This window comes from Prinia subflava, chromosome 23 (assembly GCF_021018805.1).
Source record: "Prinia subflava isolate CZ2003 ecotype Zambia chromosome 23, Cam_Psub_1.2, whole genome shotgun sequence".
In the NCBI taxonomy this organism is placed as follows: domain Eukaryota; kingdom Metazoa; phylum Chordata; class Aves; order Passeriformes; family Cisticolidae; genus Prinia; species Prinia subflava.
In genome coordinates, this window is record NC_086269.1 from 1584254 (window position 1) to 1607828 (window position 23575).

At 58.0% G+C, this 23575-nt stretch overlaps 3 protein-coding genes across 4 annotated transcripts; 2 read left to right on the forward strand and 1 right to left on the reverse strand.

Moving 5' to 3' along the window:
• The first annotated feature begins 6913 nt into the window (after positions 1 to 6913).
• Positions 6914 to 10221, forward strand: AVPR1B (arginine vasopressin receptor 1B). Its single transcript, XM_063418231.1, has 3 exons — positions 6914 to 9119; positions 9458 to 9686; positions 10155 to 10221. Exons 1-3 carry the CDS (start codon positions 8159 to 8161, stop codon positions 10219 to 10221), a joined length of 1257 nt encoding a protein of 418 aa, XP_063274301.1. The 5' UTR covers positions 6914 to 8158.
• A 449-nt stretch (positions 10222 to 10670) lies between these two features.
• Positions 10671 to 13465, reverse strand: RHEX (regulator of hemoglobinization and erythroid cell expansion). The gene is made up of 5 exons (XM_063418177.1): positions 13432 to 13465; positions 12871 to 12959; positions 12175 to 12330; positions 11797 to 11855; positions 10671 to 11316 (listed from the first exon to the last, which is right to left on the reverse strand). The coding sequence occupies exons 1-5, from the start codon at positions 13446 to 13448 to the stop codon at positions 11110 to 11112; spliced, it is 528 nt and encodes a 175-aa protein (XP_063274247.1). The 5' UTR covers positions 13449 to 13465; the 3' UTR covers positions 10671 to 11109.
• Positions 13466 to 18081: 4616 nt separating this feature from the next.
• On the forward strand, positions 18082 to 23506 carry CTSE (cathepsin E). Of its 2 annotated transcripts, none has more exons than XM_063418122.1 (10): positions 18082 to 18215; positions 19017 to 19292; positions 20478 to 20631; positions 21119 to 21236; positions 21750 to 21868; positions 21965 to 22164; positions 22365 to 22487; positions 22574 to 22715; positions 22816 to 22914; positions 23111 to 23506. In XM_063418122.1, the coding sequence occupies exons 2-10, from the start codon at positions 19234 to 19236 to the stop codon at positions 23273 to 23275; spliced, it is 1179 nt and encodes a 392-aa protein (XP_063274192.1). In that variant the 5' UTR covers positions 18082 to 18215; positions 19017 to 19233; the 3' UTR covers positions 23276 to 23506. The 2 variants fall into 2 exon arrangements, with proteins under 2 accessions (XP_063274192.1, XP_063274193.1); XM_063418123.1 differs by having other exon boundaries at positions 19155 to 19292.
• Positions 23507 to 23575: the final 69 nt, after the last annotated feature.

Genomic DNA, 23575 nt, shown 5'->3' on the forward strand with positions numbered 1-23575 from the left:
TCTGGGCAAGCTGATAATAATTCCTTTTAATCCCCGCCAGGAGCTGCTCTGCACCTCCAGCTGTGCCTGGGACATCTGGCAAAAGTGTCTCGGGGCCGAGGTTCCCAAGAGGTGATCAGAGGAGCCCAGGGATCTCCGAGCCTGGATCCAAATCAGCAGCAGGGAAAACAGCATCTGGCTCATCCCCCAGCGCAGGTCACCCCAGGGAACGGCCCCTTGTCCCCGGCATCTCTGGTTTCCCGCTGGGATAATCCTGTCCCAATTAGCTTCTGAGGATTTAAGAATTAATTTAATTATTTTTTTTAAAAGTCTCCCCATCAAGGCCGACGATGCCCCGGAGCTGGGGCACACCGGGGCTGCTTGGCCGAACAGGAGGGGTTTAGCAGCGATTTTCACATCTCGGCTTAATCCAACACTGAGCTGTAAATCTGCCCCTGGCCGGGCAGGGCTGGCTCTCACCTCGGTGTGACAGCCCCGGGTGGCTTTGGTGGCCCGGGTGGGAGGGGATCAGCGGCTCCGGGGGCTGTCCCCGGCTCTTTGTTGCTCCTTAGGGAGGGCAGAGCTCCCCACACAGAACCGGGCACTGAATATCCTCTAAAAACAGGGCTCTGAACGGCAGAACCACCCACAAAACCCCATCCCGACAAAAACCAGAGCCATGACCAGAAAACGGAATATACACCAGATATGGGCTGTATCTAACCCAGAATATATATCAGAATATGGAAGCTATACCAGAATATCAACTCTCTGAGTTTGGGGAGTTTTTTTGATTGTTTGTTTGCCAATAAACCTGTATAAAACCTCTCACACACACATAAAACCTCAAGGCACAAAGCCCCAAGCTTCTCCCTCTCCCATCCCCACCCACCCCAGGCTGTGACTCCCCACTCTCCCCACTCCAGGAGCAGCCCAGGCTGCAGAAACTTCGATTTTCTGCTCCCACAGCAATGCCCACCCCTCCTGTCCATACAGAAACCCCAGAGAGAAATTCCCCTTTATGCTCCCCCGAGTGAGGACTTTGTTCACTCTCCAGACGCCAGGGGAGGAATCCCTGAGCTCAGGATGATCCACCACAGCCAGAAATTCTGGTGCCGGCCCCGCTGAGCTACAGGTGACAGAACCGTGCACCGGGCAGGCTCCAAAATGCCATTTTCCTGCGACCCGGGGCAGCGATTCCCGCCTGCAGCAGTGCTAAACTCACCCCCGCGGCCTCTCGGGTGTGTTGTGCAAACGCGCATGGAAATCGCTCTGAGAGATGCTCAGCAATTAACACCGAGCGTGCGGGGAGCGAGAGACAAAGCCATTGTCTGGCGAGGTTAAACGATTTTTATTTATTTTGGAGGCACAGAAGCGCCTGTCACACCCTGATCCAGGCTTTGGCTAAGAGAATTCTCTGCATCTATGAAAATAGGTGTTAAACTCCCCTTGGTTCGGCGTTATCGGGCACTGAGAGGTGTCAAGAGGGGTCGCTAAAATCAGATTTTGAGGAGGGTTCACCGCTCCTGTTCCGTGCTGCTCGAATTTCTCGGCGGGCAGTGAGGGTGCGGTGAAAGGATTTGCTTTTATCAGAGCTCCTGAGCACCGGCTTTTCCACCAAAACCACGATTCCCTCCTCTCCCAGCTGAGAAATCCTGGTCTGCAAGAGGCTCCTCGGAGGCTCTGCCTTGTCATAAAACAAGGTCCTTCCCAAAGAAATCAGACCTTGAGCTCCACAAGGAAAAGCTAAAAGTGGAGATGCAAAGATTTCTGAGTTGTTTGGAGTTTTAAACCCCATTTCCCACAGAGCTGAGCACCGGAGCACCCACCTGAGCGGGGCGAGAACATTCCCGCCTGTCACAGCGACACGAGCGGGGATTATCCCGAATTCCCACCTCGTTCAGCATCCCTGGTGATGGGAATGATCCCGGGGGGATTTTAGACCGTCCAGGGCAGGGCAGGGACAGCAGAGCTCGGAGCCGGGCGCTCCCAGGGGCTGAATCCTTCCCCCAGGGCTGCTCCCGCAGTTCCCAATCCCTTTTCCCTTTCCCCAGGGCTGCTCCCACAGTTCCCAATCCCTTTTCCCTTTCCCCAGGGCTGCTCCCGCAGTTCCCAATCCCTTTTCCCTTTCCCCAGGGCTGCTCCCACAGTTCCCAATCCCTTTTCCCTTTCCCCAGGGCTGCTCCCGCAGTTCCCAATCCCGGCCCCGCAGGTTCCAGCCCTTCCCTTGGCCCCGTCCCTCGCCAGCTGTCGCGGCCCCGCGGGACGCGCTGTGCCCCCGCTGTACTTTGTCACCTTCTCCTCAGACACCTCAGCCGGGCAGGGGATTAAGGAGCATTAGCTGCCCTCCCGAGGGCTCCCAGCCCCTCGTTCCGCCTGCCGGGCAGCCCAGATGGGAGCGGATCCGGGATTAACTCCCCAAAGGACTGGGAGGGGCTGCTCCCCACGCTCCTGCAGCATCTGGTGCCCATTTCCAACCCAAAACCTCGGCACAGCGGGGTGGTGGGGCAGGGGAGGACTTTTGGGGGGCTGTCACCTCTCACTGGGGTCCCCCAGGGGGCTGCAGCTCCCCTCCGGGGAGACCCTCTCGCCCACAGCACCCCTGGGGCAGCATTTTTGGGGTGCGGAGCTGCGGTATTCCACATCTGGAACCCCCAGAGCGGCAATCCCCGCCACGGCAGCATCACCAGAGCCGGGAATGAGCCCCAGAGAGCCGGGAATGAACCCCGGAGAGACGGGAATGAGCCCCGGAGAGCAGGAGTGAGCCCCGGAGAGCCGGGAATGAGCCCCAGAGAGCCCCGGAGAGCCGGGAATGAGCCCCGGAGAGCAGGAATGAGCCCCGGGGAGCCGGGAATGAGCCCCGGAGAGCAGGAATGAACCCCGGAGAGCCGGGAATGAGCCCCGGGGAGCCGGGAATGAGCCCAGGAGAGCCGGGAATGAGCCCCGGGGAGCCGGGAATGAACCCCGGAGAGCAGGAATGAGCCCCGGAGAGCCGGGAATGAGCCCAGGAGAGCCGGGAATGAGCCCCGGAGAGCCGGGAATGAGCCCCGGGGAGCCGGGAATGAACCCCGGAGAGCCGGGAATGAGCCCCGGAGAGCAGGAATGAGCCCCGGAGAGCCGGGAATGAACCCCGGAGAGCAGGAATGAGCCCCGGAGAGCAGGAATGAGCCCCGGAGAGCAGGAATGAGCCCCGGAGAGCCGGGAATGAGCCCCGGAGAGCAGGAATGAGCCCCGGAGAGCCGGGAATGAGCCCCGGAGAGCCGGGAATGAACCCCGGAGAGCAGGAATGAGCCCCGGAGAGCCGGGAATGAGCCCCAGAGAGCCCCGGAGAGCCGGGAATGAGCCCTGGAGAGCCGGGAATGAACCCCGGAGAGCAGGAATGAGCCCCGGAGAGCCGGGAATGAGCCCCAGAGAGCCCCGGAGAGCCGGGAATGAGCCCCGGAGAGCCGGGAATGAACCCCGGAGAGCAGGAATGAGCCCCGGAATGTCGGGAATGAGCCCCGGAGAGCCGGGAATGCGGTGCCAAGCCCAGGGAAGCCCCCGGTGCCCGCAGATGCTCAGCGAGGGGAGCGGGCAGAGCCCGGAGCTGCTCTCGCTGCTTCGCTCGCAGGAGGCGCAGCCCAGGCAGCAGCCGGAGCATCGGGGCTCTGTTTCCAAGGAGATTTTCACACACTCTGATGGGGAGAGAAAAAAAACCCAGCACGTTTCGTTCGAGCTGAAGGCAGCGATTCCGCTGGTGCTTCTTGTCTGTTGAGCACGGCGAGTTAACTGGGAGTGGAGCTACGATAATGAGCGTTAATTTGGCTTATTTTGTGCTGTTATCTACAGAAAAAGGAAAAAAAATAAAAAAAGAAAAAAAAAAAAAAAAGAAGAAAGGAAGGTGGCAAGAAAAACAAAAGATTTGCTCAAACGGCAGAAGGGAAGCGGCGCTTCAGTGACCCAGCCTCGATTTTGTGAATTTGTGTCTCAGCGCCCTAAAGGCCTTGGCTTGGCACCCCGAGGGCTTTCAGGGTAAAAACATCGGGGCAGGCGTGGAATTCTCTGTGTTTTAATCACTGAACCCCCTCCCTGCGGGGCTGCACCGCCGCCGCCAAATTTTATTGTTTTTTTCCTGGGCTCGACCCTCAGCCAGGCGGGAGCAGCCTCATCTCCAGCCTTGAACTTGGCAGGGCCAGCTCGGATTCCTGCGGAGGTTTCCCCCCGATCCATCATTTCCTCATGCCTGAGGCAGCTGCTCCTGTCCCCTCCCAGGCCTGATTGATGCCTCTCCTACCTGGAGCGCGATGGGATCTGAATAACCCCGGGATTTCCATCAGGGAAAGAGGGGAAGGGGGCACGGGGCAGAGCTGAGGTCACGGCAAGGGTCTGATTCACGTCCCCGCCTTCTGAGATAGTCAATAAATTCGGATTTTAAACCCCGTGCCCTCCTCTGTCTGCACAAAGGGAGGGAGGATTATCCCAGCCCCAATTCCAGCGATCTCCTGAAGCATCCCGAGCTCCCTCTGAGAGCTCAGCTCTGCCAAAATCATCCCCACACTCGGGGCCGGGGAGTCCTCCCTGCCACCAACTCGAATTTCCTAGCGAGAATTAATTAAGAATATCACAATCCCATCTCTCCGGCCTGTAGGGCCTGGAAATCTCATGCACAAATCAGATTTTTCACTGCATAAAGCAAATTTAAAGGAGCTAAACAGCTTTTCCGGCCTGGCCAACCTCTCACCGTACCTGGGTGGGAATTCTGTCCCAGGTGAATTTTCCTTTCCCCTCTGTCTCTCCACACCACCGCTAACACACACGAATTTCCCCCACAGCAGAGGACAGGAAAAAGCCATTTGTTTCCAAGCTTGAAATGTAATTTTGGTTGTTGCACTCTTTTTTTTTTTTTCATTATTGATTTTAAGGTTGTAAAGCTCTGGCCGTGTCTGGTTTTTAAATGCTAATGACGGTAACAGCGAAAGGAGATGAGGGAGCAGGGGGAGGAAATTGAAGCATTTCACAGCTCCCAAAGTCTTTAAACATCCCTGGCTACGCAAGGAAAGCAGCAGGGAGAGCTTAAGGATGATAAATAAGTAATTTGCTGTCTTGAGCGCCTGTAGCTTCAATTTTACCTCCGGCAGTTGCCTCGCTTTGAGCGGGTTTCCACAAATGCGGGTCAAAACGAAGAGACACGGCAAAACAAGAAGGGAAAAGTGAATTTTGATGGAGTCATCGGCTGCAGTAACAGCGCGGGGTGGGATCGGATTTGTTTCATTCGAGAGAGCTCCTGATGCTCTTTGCCAGCCTGGGAGGCTTCTGTGCATCAGCACCACTGTGGGGTCCCATCGCTGATTCTGGGGATAATTTGGGGTTTTTTGGGCTGTCCCAAACATGGGGAATAGCAGGGAGGATGAAAGCAGGGATATTTTAAATCTCGGACACAGCTCCTGCATCTCGGCTGATGTTCAAGGCAACATTTCGAGCCCTGATCCTTTAAAACGCAGCTCTCTGCCACAATCCTGTCAGGTTTTGATGCTCTGCTCGCCAATTTTCACAGCTTTCCATGGATTTTCCATGAAAATTCTCCTTCTGCCCAGCAGAGCCCCCAGCAGGCCCCGCTCTGGGGCACTCCCCATGTGCTCAGCTGATTTATTTATGCTCTCTAATATTAATAAGGAGCAGGGGTTTTAATTAAGTGGAAAAAACCCAAATCTGAATGAGGGAACGGGGGGGAGGAAAGGTGAGGCTGGAAAAGGTGAAGCTGGAAAAGGTTTCACTCCTGGCTTTAAATGCTGGAAGCTCCTCTCCAGTCCCAGGTGATATTTAGAGGCAGTTCAACATTTTTTGGGCATTTCCTGAGGTTTTAGAATGGACCAGGCCTGGTTTGAATCCTTTAGGACTCCCAAGCAGAGGTGCACTCCCATCCCTGGCCCACGACCACCCCTGCAGGGAAATTTGTTTCCCCCAAACCACAAAGTGACTTTCCCAAGAACACTTCACAAACATTGCAAGCCACAAACAAAAAATTAAAATTACATCAAGGTTTCAGCATCCAAATTGGCCAAATTTGAGGGGGAAAAAAGAACAAAAATCAGGTCAGCAGCAAGAGCAAGCTGGGCTTTGAGGTCTCAGCAGTTTATATTTTGAGGAGGTGGAGGAGGAGCCCATCCACGGCTTCATTTTGACAGAGAGCTGGCATTTAATACAACGGGAGATAGCAGAAATACCAATTTAATACAACAGGAGCTAGCAGGAATTCCCAGGCCTCATTACTGCCCTCAGCCTTTCCAAGGAGACAACCCCGGGATGCTCTGAAGCAGTTGCAAGGTCGTTAATTTTATGGCATCTGAACCAGCACAAAATGACCAAATCTGGCTTTTCCTGACCTGAACCACAGAAAACATTTCAGTGATTAAATGCTAAAGACAGCCCCAGCCTGCTCCGTGCTGTCAGCAATAAAATTTAACAGCATCACACGCCACAAATGAAATATTTGTGTTGAGAAGGCAGCACATAAACGCGAGCCAGCACATTTTATTTCTTTAACCAGCCAGCTACCCACAAAACAAAGTCAGCAGGTGCTGTGCCAAGGGATTCAGCAATCACAAACCCTCTGCCTGCGCTGCCCAGGACGGGCACGGGGCACCAGCTGTGACAGGGGCAGCGTTTTCTGTGCTGAGCTTTGATCCAGAGCTGCCAAAAATGAGCAGCGTGATGCAATGTCTGAGAGAGCTCTGGCTCTCTGCTCCCCGCCAGCTTTGCCATTTCCATGGATTTTTGCCAGGTTTTGGTTTAAAAAAAAAAAAAAAAAAAAAAAAAAATAAAATAAAATAAAATAAAATAAAATAATAGAAAATAATAGAAAATAATAGAAAATAATAGAAAATAAAGTAACAGAAAATAAAATAATAGAAAATAATAGAAAATAATAGAAAAAAATTTTTAAAAATGGGGCAAATGCTGGAGCTCCGTGGCTGGGCAAAGCCTCCCTCCCCATTTTCGGGGTGGTTTTGTGCCGGCTGGAGGAGAACAACAGCCTGGAGGCTCCGGCCGTGTCCCAGGGCCGATCCCGCGGAGCAGGGGGGGCGCAGCGGATCAAAGGCGGCAGCCCCGGGCTGCGGGGACAATAAATGAGATTTCCAGAGACTTTGCTGCGGGCTGAGGCTCAGCTGCACCAGCCGGGGGGGGTCTGGCTCCTGCTGCGGGGGACCCGCGTCCCCTCGTCCCCGGGCTGCGGGGACAGCCAGAGCCCAGCGGGAGATTTGGGGAGGGTCTGGCGGGCAGGGACACCGCAAACCAAGGGCAGCGTGTCCCCAGCAGCGGGGGGACACAGGGGACAAGCGCAGGAGGATTCCCGTCCTTTGGGAATCCCGTTTTGGACAAATCTCCCCGCCAGAGCCAGGGCTGGCAGCTCCGGGAGGGCTCCGGGGGGGATCGGTGCCCACCTGGGGACAGCAGAGCCGGGGACACCGGGGAGGGCAAAACCCCGCCCGGGGACACCAAAACCCCGCCCGGGGACACCGGGGAGGATAAACCCAGCCCGGGGACACCAAAACCCAGCCCGGGGACACCAAAACCCAGCCCGGGGACACCAGGGACGGCAAAACCCAGCCCGGGGACACCGGGGAGGGCAAAACCCAGCCCGGGGACACACACGGGGACACCGGGGAGGGACCAGCCGGGCTATAAAAGGCAGCCCCGGCGACACCGAGAGCCGCCAGCGCTCCCCGTGGACACCGGGCTGGGGCGCGCTCACCTGGCTGCTCTCGCTGGGATGAAAAAGCCGAAGGGATGCAGCCTCTGTAGCGTTTGCTGCTGTTTCTAAGGAGGATTTCTCTTTCCCCTCGGATTTACCTGCGCAGGGGATGCACAAGGCGAGCAGGGCTGGGAGAAACAGGGATTTGGGAAGGTTTGGTGGAAAGGAGAGAAGCACCAAGGGCTGAACGGGGATTTGGGAATGTTTAGTGCAGAGGAGAGAAGGACCAAGGGCTGAACCAGGGGCTCCTGCACCTCTGGCTCCACAGGAATATCTTCAGCCCGGGCAGAGAGGGAACTGTAGCTGGCGCAGGGTTAGTGTGACCTGCCCTGTGCTGGGCACCGCTGGAGCAGAGGAGCTGGAGCTCAGGGGGACACAGGGAAGGGGACAAGAGGACATCAGAGAGGAGCCTTGGAGCCCTGTGCTCCAGCAGAGCCTCCCCGAGGGATGGAGCCGGGCTGGGGCTGGAATAGCTCCCGGCAGAGCCCCCCTGGGCACGGCCCGGGGCTGCCGAGCCCCGCAGGGGACCCCAACCTGACGGTGCTGCACACCCGGGACGAGGAGCTGGCCAAGGCCGAGGTGGGCGTGCTGGGCACCATCCTGGCCGTGGCCACCGTGGGCAACCTGGGCGTGCTGCTGGCCATGTACCGGCTGAGGAGGAAGATGAGCCGCATGCACCTCTTCATCCTGCACCTGGGCATCACTGACCTGGGCGTGGCGCTGTTCCAGGTGCTGCCGCAGCTCCTCTGGAAGCTCACCTACCGCTTCCAGGGCCCCGACCCGCTCTGCAGGGCCGTCAAGTACCTGCAGGTGCTCAGCATGTTCGCCTCCACCTACATGCTGATGGCGATGACGCTGGACCGCTACCTGGCCGTGTGCCGCCCGCTGCGGTCGCTGCGGCAGCCCGGCCGCCAGGCCTACGCCATGGTCGTGGCCACCTGGCTACTGAGCTGCGTGCTCAGCGTGCCCCAGGTGTTCATCTTCTCGCTGCGGGAGGTGCGCCCGGGCTCGGGGGTGCTGGACTGCTGGGCGGATTTTGGGTCTGTGTGGGCAGCGCGAGCCTACGTCACCTGGACCACGCTGTGCGTCTTCGTGCTGCCCGTGGGCGTGCTGGGCCTCTGCTACAGCCTCATCTGCCACGAGATCTGCAAGAACCTCAAGGGCAAGACCCAGGGAGGAGCGGTGGCTGCCCCAGCAGGCCCAAACCCCGCGGGGAAGGGGAGGAAGGGGCAGGGGCAGGGGCAGGGCGGGCAGGCCTCGCGGGTGAGCAGCGTGCGCAGCATCTCCCGCGCCAAGATCCGCACGGTGAGGATGACCTTCGTCATCGTGGCCGCCTACGTGGCCTGCTGGGCGCCCTTCTTCAGCGTGCAGATGTGGTCGGTGTGGGACGAGGACGCCCCTGGTGACGGTGAGTGCTGGACCCTCGGGTTTTGGGAATTTCAGAGTTTCTGTGGTGGCAGGCACCGAACCCCAGGAAAACGCTGCATTGACCTGAGGCTCAAATTTCCTCAAATTTGAGGAACAGGCTCCCAAAATTGAGTTACAGCGCTGGGATTGTGGGTGTGCAGTCTGAATAGAAGTGTGTGATCTCACAGGGTGAAAAACTCAGATTCAAGGGTTTAGAATACAATAATATATATAAAGCAAGATGGAGGATTTAGGGCAGAGACCAGTCCTTCTTTTTCACCTTCTCCTTCACGGGTTCCAACCCCTGGGCGTGTCTCACCTCTCTCTTTGCCTTGCCAGAGTCCACCAACGTGGCTTTCAGCATCACCATGCTGCTGGCCAGCCTCAGCAGCTGCTGCAACCCCTGGATCTACCTGTTCTTCAGCGGGCACCTGCTGCAGGGCACCGGGCGCTGCCCGCGCTGCTGGCGCCGCCCCCGGGCCGGGCTGCGCAGACCCAACTCCAGCGGGAGCCTGTGCAGCAGGAGAACCACGATCCTGAGCCACAGCCACGGCCACGGGGCTGCCCTGCGCCGGGACAGCGCCGGGGACAGCGCCGGGGACAGCGCCGGGGACAGCGCCGGGGACAACGCCGGGGACAGCACCGGGGACACGGACCAGCCCTGCGAGGAGGGCGTGACAGAGTCGGGAATGCTCTAGGTGTGACAGCTCCAGAGGTGACAGCTCCAGGGGTGATAGCTCCAGGGGTGACACTGCCAGGGGTGACACTGCCAGGTGTGACACTGCCGTGTGTGACACTGCCAGGTGTGACAGCTCCAGGGGTGACACTGCCAGCTGTGACAGCGCCAGGGACACGGACCTGCCCTGCGACGAGGGCATGATGGAGTCAGGAATGCTCTAGGCTGTGACACTGCCAGGGGTGACAGTTCCAGGGGTGACACTGCTAGGGGTAACAGTGCCAGGTGTGACACTGCCATGTGTGACACTGCCGGCTGTGACACTGCCATGTGTGACACTGCCATGTGTGACACTGCCAGGTGTGACAGCGCCAGGGACACAGACCCGCCCTGCGACGAGGGCGTGACGGAGTCGGGAACGCTCTAGGTGTGACAGCGCCAGGGGTGACAGTGCCAGGGGTGACACTGCCAGCTGTGACACTGCCATGTGTGACACTGCCCTGGGTGTCACTGCCATGTGTGACACTGCCAGGTGTGACAGCGCCAGGGACACGGACCCGCCCTGTGACGAGGGCGTGACGGAGTCGGGAACGCTCTAGGCTGTGACACTGCCAGGTGTGACAGCTCCAGATGTGACACTGCCTTGTGTGACACTGCCCAATGTGACACTTCCCAATGTGACACCGTGGCTGCAGAGCGCGGCTCTCCCCACCTGGTGGCACCGCGTTTTGCAGAATTCGGACCGTTCCGCCCAGAAAAGCACCACCCTGGCTGCTGCACACGCGGGGGACAGGGAGGGGGAAAAACCAGTGGAAAAACTGCATTTAAAAGGATTTTATGATGAGCAAAGCAACATCATGGAGAGGAGCCGCCAGCCAGTTCAGAGGAGATTTCGGGGATCCCTGCATCTCCCCGGACTGCCCATTTTGAGAGGGGAGGGGGGGATGTTTCTTTTCTCTCACGAAACGAGGGGGACAGGGCTGTGACAGAAATGCAGAGCTGACTCCAGCCCGGCTGGGAGGAGCCCGCAGCGCGCAGGAACAGAGCTGCCTTTAAGGAGAGCGCCGAGGAATCCGTGCCTGCGGGGCCGGGTGGTACAAGCGGGGCAGCCCGTGCCAGGCAGCGCCCCAGGGGAAGGGGACAGTGCCAGCTGTGCAGCTGCTGGGGGCTCTGGGCACCTCTGAGCGGCTGCTCCCGGGTGTGCCAGCTTCACCCTGGTGTCACAGAGTCACCCTGGTGTGCCAGCTTCACATCAGGGTCACAGCTTCACATCAGGGTCACAGCTTCACCTCGGTGTCACAGCTTCGCCTCGGTGTCACAGCTTCACCTCGGTGTACTCCACGCCCTTGGATGCCCTGGGGCTGGAGAAGGGCCAGAAGTGCATTTTCCTCCTCTTTGGGTCCACGTTGATGTAATCCAGCCCGGCCTTCACGTTCTCGTAGTCCCGGGCAGAGCCCGGCGCGGGGCCCTTCCCTGGGAACACCAGGGATGTGTAATTGATATTTTCTGCTGAGCCACGGCCCTGCAGGAGCAAAATGAACCCCGGGTCAGGCCCCAGCACCCACCCAGGAGCCTCTGCCCTCGAACCCTCCACCAGTTCAGGGATCATGGAATGGTTGGGGTTGGAAGGGACTTTGGAGCCCATCCCATCCCCCTACTCCTTCCCCTGTCCCAGCTGCTCCAAGCCCCATCCAGCCTGAACAGGGACCCAGGGGCACCCACAGCTCCTCTGGGCACCCTGAGCCAGGGCCTGCCCACCCTCAGAGAGAAGATTTTGTTTCCTAATTGCCCTAAATTGCCCAGGGTAATTGGGCACTGGCACTGTCCCCTTCCTAATTGCTTCCCTCTGAGTGGGGGACACTGGAACGCCGCGTGTGACAGGAGACAGCAACAACCCCAGCCCTTATTTATGGAATTTTGGTGTGGTTTGATGGATTTGCCCCTCCCTATGCTGCCCTGGACACAGCACCAGGTGGGCTGGGGGTGGTTTTGCCCGCGGTACCTGAGGGCAGGAGGGGCTGTCCGAGTCCTCCGAGGTGTCCGAGGATGTGTCACTGCTCCCTTAAAAACAGGAAACTTTTACCACCCCAGCACTTCCCAGGGGCTTAAAGGGAAGAAAGGAGCAAGGGGGGAAAAGCAAACACGCTCAGGAGTGGAAATTCCAATCCACAAAGCATCAGTTTGGTCTCTCCCAGCCTCAATTCCCTGGGAGAAACCGGGCAAGGAGAGCCCAGCTGGGGAGAGGAGGCAGCTCCTGCCTGGCCCTGCTCCCACCCCCGGGGTGTCCACGGCTCGTCAGGCAGAGACATCACACAAATGTCACCCCAAAATTCCCATCCCTGTGCCAGGACAAGGCCCCGTGGCTGCGGGAGCCCCTTACCTGCACAGGCTGCTGGTGGGGTTTGTGCCCCGGGGTTTTGTGCCCCGGGGTTTTGTGCCTGGTCCCCTCCCGGTGACGAGGGTGGAGCTGGGCTGGGGGCAGGGCTGGGACGACCCCCGGGGCTGCTGCTGGCCTTCATCCCGCAGGAATGTTGGGCTGTGAGGAAGAGGAGAGTGAGCCCTGGCCCTGCACACCCCACCCCTGCTCCAGCACCCCCAGCCCCACCCAGCCCACCCCAAAATTATCCTTGGAGCAGGCTCACACCCACACATTGAATTATTGAGATGATCCAGGGCCCTGCTCCCCACCAGGAGAGGCTCTGGTGACAAATCTCAGTGTCAGGGCCTTTTCTGGCAAGTTTGGAATGATTTTGACCCAAAGCAGAGCTGGGCTTTGTGCAAATGTGAGCAGCAGTGGGTGGGAAAGGATTCCCTGCTAGGAGCTGCAGCCTCAGCTGAGTTAACGCTCTGTGAGCTGATTCTTGGTGCTCTCCCAGGGCTTTACTGGAAGAAGCAATAAAAGAAAATGGATTTAAAGCATCACAAGGCTGTACAGCCCTCAGTGATGTGCAAAACCCTCAGTGATTTGTACAACCGGGTCACCCACAGCTCCCAGCCCGCCTGGAGCAGCCCTGCCCTGCCCTTTCCCACCCCACGCCAGGGAATCCCCAGGGGAAGCCAAGGGGGCAGAATTTACCGATTTTCCTGCTGAGCAAGACGTAAAGGAGCAGCAGGAGGAGGGAGTAGAGCACCAAGGTGCCAAGTGAGGCGACAGCAGGAACCCAGCTGAAGGAGAGGAAAGCTGAAATTCAGTCTCACTGGCATCACCAAATCCTTTTCCATCTCCCCACGGCTTCAAGGCACGTTTTAGACTCAGGGTTGCTGGCAGCTTTCAGTTTTGCTTTTTGGCTTTGGGGTGGTGTGTCCCAAAATGCAGGGGGTGGTTTTCAAGTGTGATTCGAGTTCCCTGCCCCTCGTTTTTGGGCAAGGAACTCAAATCTCAAACCCCAGAAGGGTTTTCAAAAGCCTCATTGCCAGGGCGGGAATGTGATGCTGGAGGGGAGAGAGATATCACAGACACTCTGAAATTATGGAATTATGGAATTAATCATGGAATTGTGGGAAGGGACCTCTGAATGTCACCTCCTGCCAGGAGCAGGGACATTTCCAGCCAGCCCAGGTTGCCCAGAGCCCAGGCTGGCCTGGGGTGGTCCCAGGGGTGCTGTGCAGGGCTCTGTGCCCCAGGGGCTGCACTCACCATGGACAAGAGCTCATCCTCCTGCTCAGGCGTCTCCAGGGTCTGGGGGACACTGAGAGGCAGCAAGACCTGGTGGCAACCAAAAAAAAAAAGGGTCCCACTGAGCCTGACACTGCTCCCCATGAGGTTGGAGGTTGCAGATGTGAAATAAAAGGTTTTTATTTTATCCCATCCCTCCTGTGAGAACCCTCACAGAGCCAGGGGCTCTCCCTCATCACTGCATTAATGACTTTATGCACGGTCATATCTGAGACTTCTCTGGACTTTCTGGGCTCCACCGCAACAGAATTGAAATTTATTCTTCTTGCTTTAACCCTCTCTCATGGTTCTTTTTTTTTTTTTCTCTTTTTAATCCACCAAAAATAACAACAACAGCAACACCAAAAAAAACCCTACAAGATGAAGAAAAAAAAAAGAAAATCCATGGAAAAAGTAGCTAAAGGAAGGGCATGGGTTGGTGTGAGGCTCTTGCATCAGTCAAAGTCCAAACAGAAATATCAGAGGCCCTGCAACACCTCAGAGTCTGAAACACCTCGGATTTAATACTGGGAGAGCTTCAATCCTGGTGAGGTTAAGAGGATTTAAGGCAGAAAATCAGGGAGCACCAATGCCTGGGCTGGGCCCCTTGGCTTGGGACTTCTGGCCACAACAATAAAGAGATTTTTAATAAAAAATAGAGGGGTTAATTTCATAAAAATAGCAATGGGGTGTTCCCTTTGTGAGCTTTCACAAAAGAAGCACTTTAAATCTCCCCTCAGTGTTAAACACTCGCTGTTTATAAATGGCTGATAGGGAGAGATCTTCAGCTGAGGCTTTGATCCGTGATTAAAGCAGCCAGGATCATTTGATTGATGGGCTGATGGATAAATTGATAGAGCAGAGGCATTATCCATCCCGTGGAGCAGATTCTATCATTTCCTCTAGGACACATTTCTGAGCCTTATTCATCAAAAGCTTTCCTGATAAGCCCCAATCTCCTGAGAAATCCCACTCATGCAAACAGTTTGATGACTGCCAAGCTAAAAGTTCATTTTTTTTTTTTTTTGCAGGAATTTTCCCCCTCCCATACTGAACAAATCTGTCCCCAAATATCCTCCTCAAAGGGCTGCCACTCTTGAAAAGCTCATTTCCTACCGTGGGGCAGGAGAAGCTGCTGCTGCAGCGGCAGATAAGGATCTGAAAAATGAGCTGCTCAAAAGGAAATTGCAAAATGAGCCCCGAATCCAACCCTGAGCAGCAGCAGCAGCTTCTGTGCCGAGGTGGGCACGGCGAGATGGAGGCGCTGATACCGGGTGGGTACCGAAAAATCTGATTTGAGACAGCAGCCAGGGAGAACCTGGTACCAAATGTGCTTTTGGGGGGGTCTCAGGGAGCTGCAGCCCCCAGGGCTCCAACGCTTCCTCAAGGAAATGCCGAAATCAAGGTTTGAGGGGAGCCGAGGGGTCAAACCCCGGCACCCACGCTCGGCTGAGGGTGAGGGAAAGCTCCAGAACACCCAAATTATCCTAATCCCACTTGAGCCAGGCCTGCTGGAGCTCAGGATGGCACCAAGCCGTGCCCAGGGGGGTTCCCAGCCCAGCTCTCCTCCCGCTGTTCCACCCTCTGCTCCCGGCGCGGATTTACCTGGGGGTCACAGCTCCCCTCACCTTCCCTTCCCCACGGCTCTGGGGCAGCTGGGGCCGTGCAGGCAGCAGGGTTTGGGATTATTCCAGCAGGATTTGGGGTTGTTCCAGCAGGATTTGGGGCTGTTCCAGCAGGGTTTGGGCCGTTCCAGCAGGGTTTGGGGTTGTTTCAGCAGGATTTGGGGCTGTTTCAGCAGGATTTGGGGTTGTTCCAGCAGGATTTGGGGTTGTTCCAGCAGGATTTGGGGTTGTTTCAGCAGGATTTGGGCAGTTCCAGCAGGGTTTGGGGCAGTTCCAGCAGGATTTGGGGCAGTTCCAGCAGGATTTTGGGCTGTTCCAGCAGGGTTTGGGTGCAGAGCGGGGTCCGGCAGCGCAGCGGTGCCGGATGCGGTCACGCTCTGTCCCCAGGTCAGAGGCACCAAGGAGCCCACAGGAGGTTCCATGACGCCTCCCCTCTCTCAGAGGCCTCATTTGAATATATTGGGGTGTTTCTCTGCTGCTCTGCAGCTGTTTTGCTCCTGCACCCCTCCATCAATTCTCCATCCTCCAGCGGCTTTGCCCCAAAATTCAGCTGAGCTTCCCTGGGGCCAAGCGGTGCCGAGGGAGCTGTGCCCAGCCCAGCTCAGCTGCCACCCAAAACGAGCTCTGGGTGCTTCCAAGGGAACGTTTTCCACTGGGGTGAAGCATTTGAAACCACCTGGCCCCGTTTCTGCTGGGGGTGGATGGGTCCCCGCCTGCCCCAGCCTGGAAAATTCTCTGCAGCCTTTGGGGTGCGAGCAGCAGATCCCACCCTCGGAGCCCCCAGGAGCTTTGGGGGGTGCTGGCTCATAGGAACTGTGAGGTTGGGAGCTTCTGGAGGTGCCCTGGCAGAAAGGAAGGAGAAATTCCCTTTTTTTCCAGGTCCTTGACTCGTGGGGATGATGCCTGCTCGCCTTTAAACACCTCCACCAGCCCACAGCAACCCTGCCCCAAGGGTGTAACATCCCAAAGAATCTAAATTTAGATTTAGCTTTAGATTATCTAAAAGCAAAGAGAATATCTCAGAAAGCATCACCTACCCCTGGAGCTGCATCACAAGCTGGGGGTCACTTCCCAAATTCCCCTTCATCCCCACCATCCATCAGCTCCATCAGCAGACGCTGGCCCTGCTCTCTCCTCACATCTCCGAGTCCCAGGTAAATATTTTGGAGTTTCTTTAACTGAAACTTGCTTGTTTGTTGATTTTTTCTCAAGTGAGAGTTTGCTGCTGCAGCGCTTTCAAGTGCTGGTGGTGGATGAACAGATTAACAGGTGGGAGAAGTGTCTGATAACGGGAGGAAAAAAGAGATTTTTAGAAAAGCACGACGTGAATCAGTCGGGGCAGTGGCTCCACCAAAGGAAATGTGTGAAAAGGAACACAGATAACGCGTTTGGAGCCTGAGAATTGAATTTTTAAAGGAGGAAAGCGCTTCACACAGAGCTGGTGAGAGATGCATTTTCCACCCAAGGGGTAAAACCTGTTTCTGGTGCACCTGAGTGTCCCTGCAGGGGTGGGGACAGCTGGGGACAGCCCCTGCCTGGACAGGTCGTTCCTTTCTGGAATATTCCAGGAGCTGGAGCCGCCTTTCCTTGATTTCTCCAGAGCAGAACTTTACCAGATTTCTTCAGAATCTCCAGAGATTTCTCTTTCCCTGCCCAGCCGAGGGACACCAAGGCTTGGAAATTGGGCATTTCCTCCCTCTGTGTTCCACACACTGAGGTACAGCTGGGACATTTATGAAACAAATTCTTTTGGACCAAATTTTCTGTGCAAATCCAGCCCAGCTGCTCCCAAAACACAGAGGAAAAACACCCAACCCACTTTGTTCTACTTGAAATAAAAATTCTGAAGTGCCCCTAAGAGTTGAGCTTTTAAAATTGCTTCTAAAATAACTCAAAAATCGAAATAGATTTGCTTAGCTGCAAAAAAAATTTCTAAATGAAAGCTCTGGCCTCATTATGACTTTCATCTTCCCATTTTAATGCTGAATCTGCTGCCAGGAGTTTGCAGATTATGATGATCCAATTGGGGAATCTTTCCCACAAAATAAAACTATTTCACTTCAAGTGTTTGGTGTGTCTGTGCTGCTGCTCACCCTCACCTTTATCTCCAAAGCCCAGTGACCCTTCGGGCTGGGTTTTCTGATAGGATTTTCGGGTTATAAACCATGTCTGGAACAATCCTCTTGCTGTTTTCGGCTGATCTGGCACTTGCTGCAGCTGCTTTTGTTTTAGGAAGTTTCTTTTTAATCCATGAATATGTGATTAGGGCAAGGAGGGAGGCTGGCTACATTAAACTGCATCTCAGAAGGGGGAAATAGAGAATAAATTTGTATAAAAGCCACTCAGTTAAGAAAAAAAATTGTAGTGTGGGGGATGCAGGGGAATTTTCATTTATTTTGCAAAAAACAGCTGCGTTTGCCATCGGCATCAACTGTGCCGTGCCCAAAGTTTTCCTGCTCACATGGAGAAATATTTGATAATATTAATATTATATTAATATTATTAATAATTATTAATTATTATCTTAATATTTCTGTAAAGCTCGATCCTCCCGCAGGGCTGGGGAGAGGAGGGGCCCGGCAGCATCCCCAGGGAGGGGGACACAAAATCCCGGTGACAGCAGGACGTGACTCAGCTGTCCCCAGCCACCCCCGGTACCTGCGCCTCACCGATGAGGGCTTCAATTTCCTGGGCGAGGGCTTTAATGAGATAAAATTTAATTAGATAAAACAGGCTCGCCGGGGACAAACAAAAAATCGATTAGCACGGCGCTGAACGCTGTTAATCGGGTGAATGGGGCTGGCTGGGCAGAACACACCATTTTATTTTAAAATGTGCCAAAATCACCCAAAATAAGGAGAGCACAGCATCCCCCGGGCCTGGGAGGGGACAGGAAAATCCTCGCCTGCCCCAGCTCGCTGCCCCCACTCGCCTCCCCCCGTATCTGAAGCTTTTATTTGTTCATCTGCATTTTCTGTTTGCACTCGCAGAGGCTTTAATGGGACGCCCGTCCTGGGTTAAACAAAGCCCATCATGGGAAGCTGCTCCTGCCCGGGCTCGGGAAGGGAGAGCTGGGGGTTCCCCAGCCCCTCATCAGCGCTAATTAATCTTTGACTTTTAAAATTGGGCCTGTGGTTGATGGTACGAACGCATCCCTTTCCTGCAGGGGTTTGGGGAAGGTCCCTGGGGTGGGGCTGGGGGTGAAGGGAGAGGGAAAAGTTCCCTGAAGGGTTTTGGGGGGTTCACTGGTGGGTGAGGGGCTGGGATGGAACTGGGACTGGGATGGAACTGGGACTGGGATGGGGATTGGGACTGGGATGGGGATTGGGACTGGGATGAGGAACTGGGGCTGGGATGGAACTGGGACTGGAATGGGCATTGGTGCTGGGATAGGGATTGGGACTGGGATGGGGAACTGGGGCTGGGGTGGGGACTGGGCCTGGGATGGGAACTGGGGCTGGGATGGAACTGGGACTGGGATAGGGATTGGGACTGGGATGGGGAACTGGGGCTGGGATGGGGATTGGGACTGGAATGGGAACTGGGGCTGGGATGGAACTGGGGCTAGGATGGGGATTGGGACTGGAATGGGAACTGGGGCTGGGATGGAACTGGGGCTAGGATGGGGATTGGGACTGGGACTGGGATGGGGATTGGGACTGGAATGGGCGTTGGTGCTGGGATGGGAATTGGGCCTGGGATGGGAATTGGGGCTGGGATGGGAATTGAGACTGGGATGGGACTGGGGCTGGGATGGGGATTTGGGCTGGGATGGGAATGAGGGCTGGAATGAAACGAACTGGGCTGGGAATTGGTGCTGGGATGGGAATTGGTTCTGGGTTTGGAACTGGTGCTGGGATGGGGATTTGTGCTGGGCTGGTACCGGTGCTGGGCTGGGGGCCCCTCCAGCCCCTCTGTGGGACCTCCCCTGCCCCAAACCAGCCGAGCCCGCCCCGCTCAGCTCCCGCAGCTCCGTCCTCACCCAGAAAAGCAAACGTGACCCCGCAGCACCCGCTGAGCCCCGCCGGGGCCGCGGCCGGTGATTCAGCGCGGCTGCCCGGGCTCTGTTGACTCTGGCAGGGCTATAAGAGCCTGGCACGGCCCGGGCACGGCCACCCTGCCTCGCCAGAGCCTGGCACGGCCTGGGCACAGCCTCGCCATGCGGCGCTCGCTGCTCCTGGCCGCGCTCTGCCTGGCCCTGGCCGGCGCCCTCCGCAGGTGAGGGGTCCCCGGGGAGGTGAGGGGGTCCCCGGGGAGGTGAGGGGTCCCCGGGGAGGTGAGGGGGTCCCCGGGGAGGTGAGGGGTCCCCGGGGAGGTGAAGGGGTCCCCAGGGAGGTGAGGGGGTCCCCGGGGAGGTGAGGGGTCCCCGGGGAGGTGAGGGGGTCCCCGGGGAGGTGAGGGGTCCCCGGGGAGGTGAGGGGTTCCCGGGGGGGTGAGGGGTCCCCGGGGAGGTGAGGGGGTCCCCGGGGAGGTGAGGGGTCCCTGGGGAGGTGAGGGGGTCCCCAGGGAGGTGAGGGGGTCCCCGGGGAGGTGAGGGGGTCCCCAGGGAGGTGAGGGGGTCCCCGGGGAGGTGAGGGGGTCCCCAGGGAGGTGAGGGGTCCCCGGGGAGGTGAGAGGTTCCCGGGGGGGTGAGGGGGTCCCCGGGGTGCAGCCCAGGGCTCGGGGGGTTCCTTCTCGGGGTGTTCCCGGGGTGTGATGGGTGGCAGAGCCCAGCCCGGGCACCCCGGGGCTGTCCCGGGGGTTCTGCCTTCTCCACAGCCCGGCAGCAGCAGGGGGGTCTGCAAAGGGCTCTGTGCCAGCTTGGGGGGCACAGGGACCCAGCCCGGGTGGCCCTCGGCCCTGCTCGCCCTGCCCAGCCTGAGGGTCCCTCCCCTCAGTGACACCGGCTGCCCGTGCTGTCCCTGCCAGGACCTGGGTGCCCTCCTGCCACCTCTGGCCTTGATTTCCTGTCCCCAAAACCGCACCGAGTGCCCTCGTTTGCTGTGCCTGGGCTGGAAATCGGTGCAGTGGGGGGATGTGGGCTCTGAACCTTCATCCTGGCAGTGCTGGGACCCTCGGGGTGGGCACAGGACAGGGGCAGCACCCATGGGAGTGACCAGGACACCCAGGGGAGTGACCAGGACACCCAGGGTGGGCTCAGTACACCCATGGGAGTGACCAGGACGCCCAGGGGAGTGACCAGGACCCCCAGGGTGGGCTCAGTACACCCAGGGGAGTGACCAGGACACCCAGGGGAGTGACCAGGACCCCCAGGGTGGGCTCAGGACACCCATGGGAGTGACCAGGACACCCACGGGAGTGACCAGGACACCCAGGGTGGGCTCAGGACACCCACGGGAGTGACCAGGACCCCCAGGGTGGGCTCAGGACACCCATGGGAGTGACCAGGACCGTTCCTCACAGGGTGCCCCTGAGCCGGCGCCGCTCCCTGCGGAAGCTGCTGCGGGACCGGGGGCGACCCTGGCACCTCTGGAGAGCGCAGGAGGGGCGGGACGAGAGCAGCGAGGACTGCGCCGCCTTCTCGGAGACCAACGAGCCCCTCCTCAACTACCTGGATGTGAGCAGGGGGCACAGGGCAGCCTCACACCCAAACCCTTCCCCAAAACCCCGTGCCCGGTGTGCCAGGGCTCGCTGCCCGCCCGGCGCTTTGTCCCCAGGAATGTGAGGATGGGGACAAGGGGGGCACTGCCAGCCCCCCTCCCGGCCTGCTGCACTCTGCCCACACCCCTGGAGACAGATTTTCCAAAATTCCGAAATTCTGAAATTCAATTTACACGGGGCAGGGCCATGCACAGAGCACCAGGAGGTGGATGGAGCTCCCCAGGAGGATCCCAATCCCCAATCCCCAGTCCCCCTGTCCCCAATCCCCGTCCCCAATCCCCCTGTCCCTGTTCCTTCAATATTTGTCTCCTTTATTCCCCCTGGCACAGCGAGGCTGTGCCTGCTCCAGCCCTGAGCCCCCTCCGTGCCCTGCAGCCGCCCCAGGCTCTGTTTTAGGGCATTTCTGGCAGCTCACGGCGCTCTCTGCCCCCCTCCCTCGGCAGATGGAGTATTTTGGGCAGATCTCCATCGGGACCCCACCCCAGAATTTCACCGTGGTGTTCGACACGGGCTCCTCCAACCTCTGGGTGCCTTCTGTTTACTGTGTCAGCAAAGCCTGCGGTGAGTGGGGACCCCCCGACCCCAGAGAGGCCTCGGGGCCACCACCCCCAGAGCCTTGGGGACCCTCCTGGCAGAGGTGACAGGAACCCAAGGGGCTCAGCAGAGCACACAAGTGGCTTTTTGAGGCTGTCGGCCACCAGCCAGCCCCAGAGAGGCCGGGCTGCTGCTGAGGGACCAGAGCAGCCCCGAGCAGCCCTGGAGCGCAGCGGGAATTGGGGATGGGAGCAGATCCCACGAATCCCGGGGCTGCTGCTGGCTGTGACCAGGGACAGCGGTGCTCACCTCAGGACTCGTTAGATGCTACTGATCCTGCTCAGGATCATCATTTCATCCTGAAATGGGAGAGGAATGGGAGAGGCTTTCTCTGTCTCAGAGCTCCCCTCAGCAGAGCCCCCACAGCAGTTTTGGTGACACCACGCTGTGCCATTGTTCTGCCTCGCTGGGGGCTCCTTGCAGCAACAACAACAACAAAAAAAGGACATTTCTGGTGACAGATGCCATCTCCTTGCCCAGCTCAGCACACCAGGTTCCACCCAACCCAGTCCAGCACCTACCAGGTGATCGGGACCCCCTTCTCCATCCAGTACGGCACCGGCAGCATGACAGGGATCATCGGCTCCGACCAAGTGACCGTGAGTGACCTTTGGGTGGCCCTGCCCTGGACAATGTCCCTGGGACTCGCCTGCTGTGGGGCTGGGCACCCCCACAGAGCCCCCTCCTCCCCGCAGGTCGAGGGGCTGACCGTCAGCAACCAGCAGTTTGCAGAGAGCATCAGCGAGCCCGGAAAAACCTTCCTGGATGCTGAGTTCGACGGGATCCTGGGGCTGGCCTACCCCTCCCTGGCCGTGGACGGGGTCACCCCTGTGTTTGACAACATGATGGCCCAGGACCTGGTGGAGCTGCCCATTTTCTCCGTCTACATGAGCTCGTACGCACGGGGCTTTGCTCTGGGGCAGTGCTGCAGGAGCAGGAGGGGCCGCTGAAATCCAGATTTTTTACTGAGATAATGAAGGGGGGTTTGGTGCCTGATTGAGCATGGCAGGCCTCTGGCCTTGCAGCGTTTGTGGGGAGGAATTTGGGGGAAATCCATGGTAAATGGACAAGAATGTCTCCTCCTCCTCCCTGCAGGGACCCCCAGTCCCCCCTGGGAGGAGAGCTGCTTTTTGGGGGCTTTGACACCTCCCGCTTCACGGGGACCCTGAACTGGGTGCCGGTCACCCAGCAGGGCTACTGGCAGATCCAGCTGGACAAGTGAGTGGTGCCGGGCAGGGGGAGGGCAGGGCAGGGCTGGCAGGGCAGGACAAACCCCCCCTCCTGTCCCCTGTGCCCTCTTCCAGCATCCAGCTGGGTGGGACAGTGACCTTCTGCGCCGAGGGCTGCCAGGCCATCGTGGACACCGGCACCTCGCTCATCGCCGGCCCCACCAAGGAGATCAAAGAGCTGCAGAAGCTCATTGGGGCCGTGTCTGTGGATGGAGTGGTGAGAGGCAGGGCGGGGACAGCAGAGGACAAAGCCTTGGGGACCCCTCCCTGCTGGAAGGGACCCCTGGGCAGCCCCTGAGCCCCCGGCTGTGTTGCAGTACGCCGTGGAGTGCAGCAACCTGGACGTGATGCCCGAGCTGACCTTCACCATCAACGGGCTGCCCTACACGCTCAGCGCCCAGGCTTACACCCTCATGGTATGGCTGTGGCTCCCTCTGCCCCAAATGCCAGCTCCTCCAGCGGCAAAGGTGGCCCAGCCCCACGCTGAGGGCTGGCAGTGTGTCCCCAAGGGTGACAAACCCCGCTGGTTTCTGCCTCGCCACCGTTCCCGGGTGTTTCCGTGTGCACGAGGCTCTGGGCTCCATCCCCAGCTTTTCACTTCTCCCTCCCCAGGAGAGCAGCGATGGCATCACCTTCTGCACCAGCGGCTTCCAGGGGAACGACGTGCCCCCTCCCACGGGCCCCCTCTGGATTTTGGGTGATGTTTTCATCCGGCAGTTCTACTCCGTCTTCGACCGGGGCAACAACATGGTGGGGTTGGCCCCTGCTGTCCCCTAGGGCTGTGACACCCGTGGGGCAGGAGAGGAACGGACCTTGGAGGGCAGTGGGTGTCAACCTGTCCTCCTCGGTGTCCCCAGGGGGATGGAGGCGCCCAGGGGTGCAGCTGGAGAGCCCAGCAGGGGTTCAGGCCACGCCAGGACACTGTGATGCACAAAGGCCTCGAGCAGCTCCGTGATCTGCTCTGCACCTTCTCTGGTTTTGAATCCTGAGCCAATAAAAGCTTTAATAAACCCGAACTTCTCCTGCTTCTGTCAGCAGCAGGTGCAGAAATCCTGCACGTCTCAAAGGGGGGTGGAA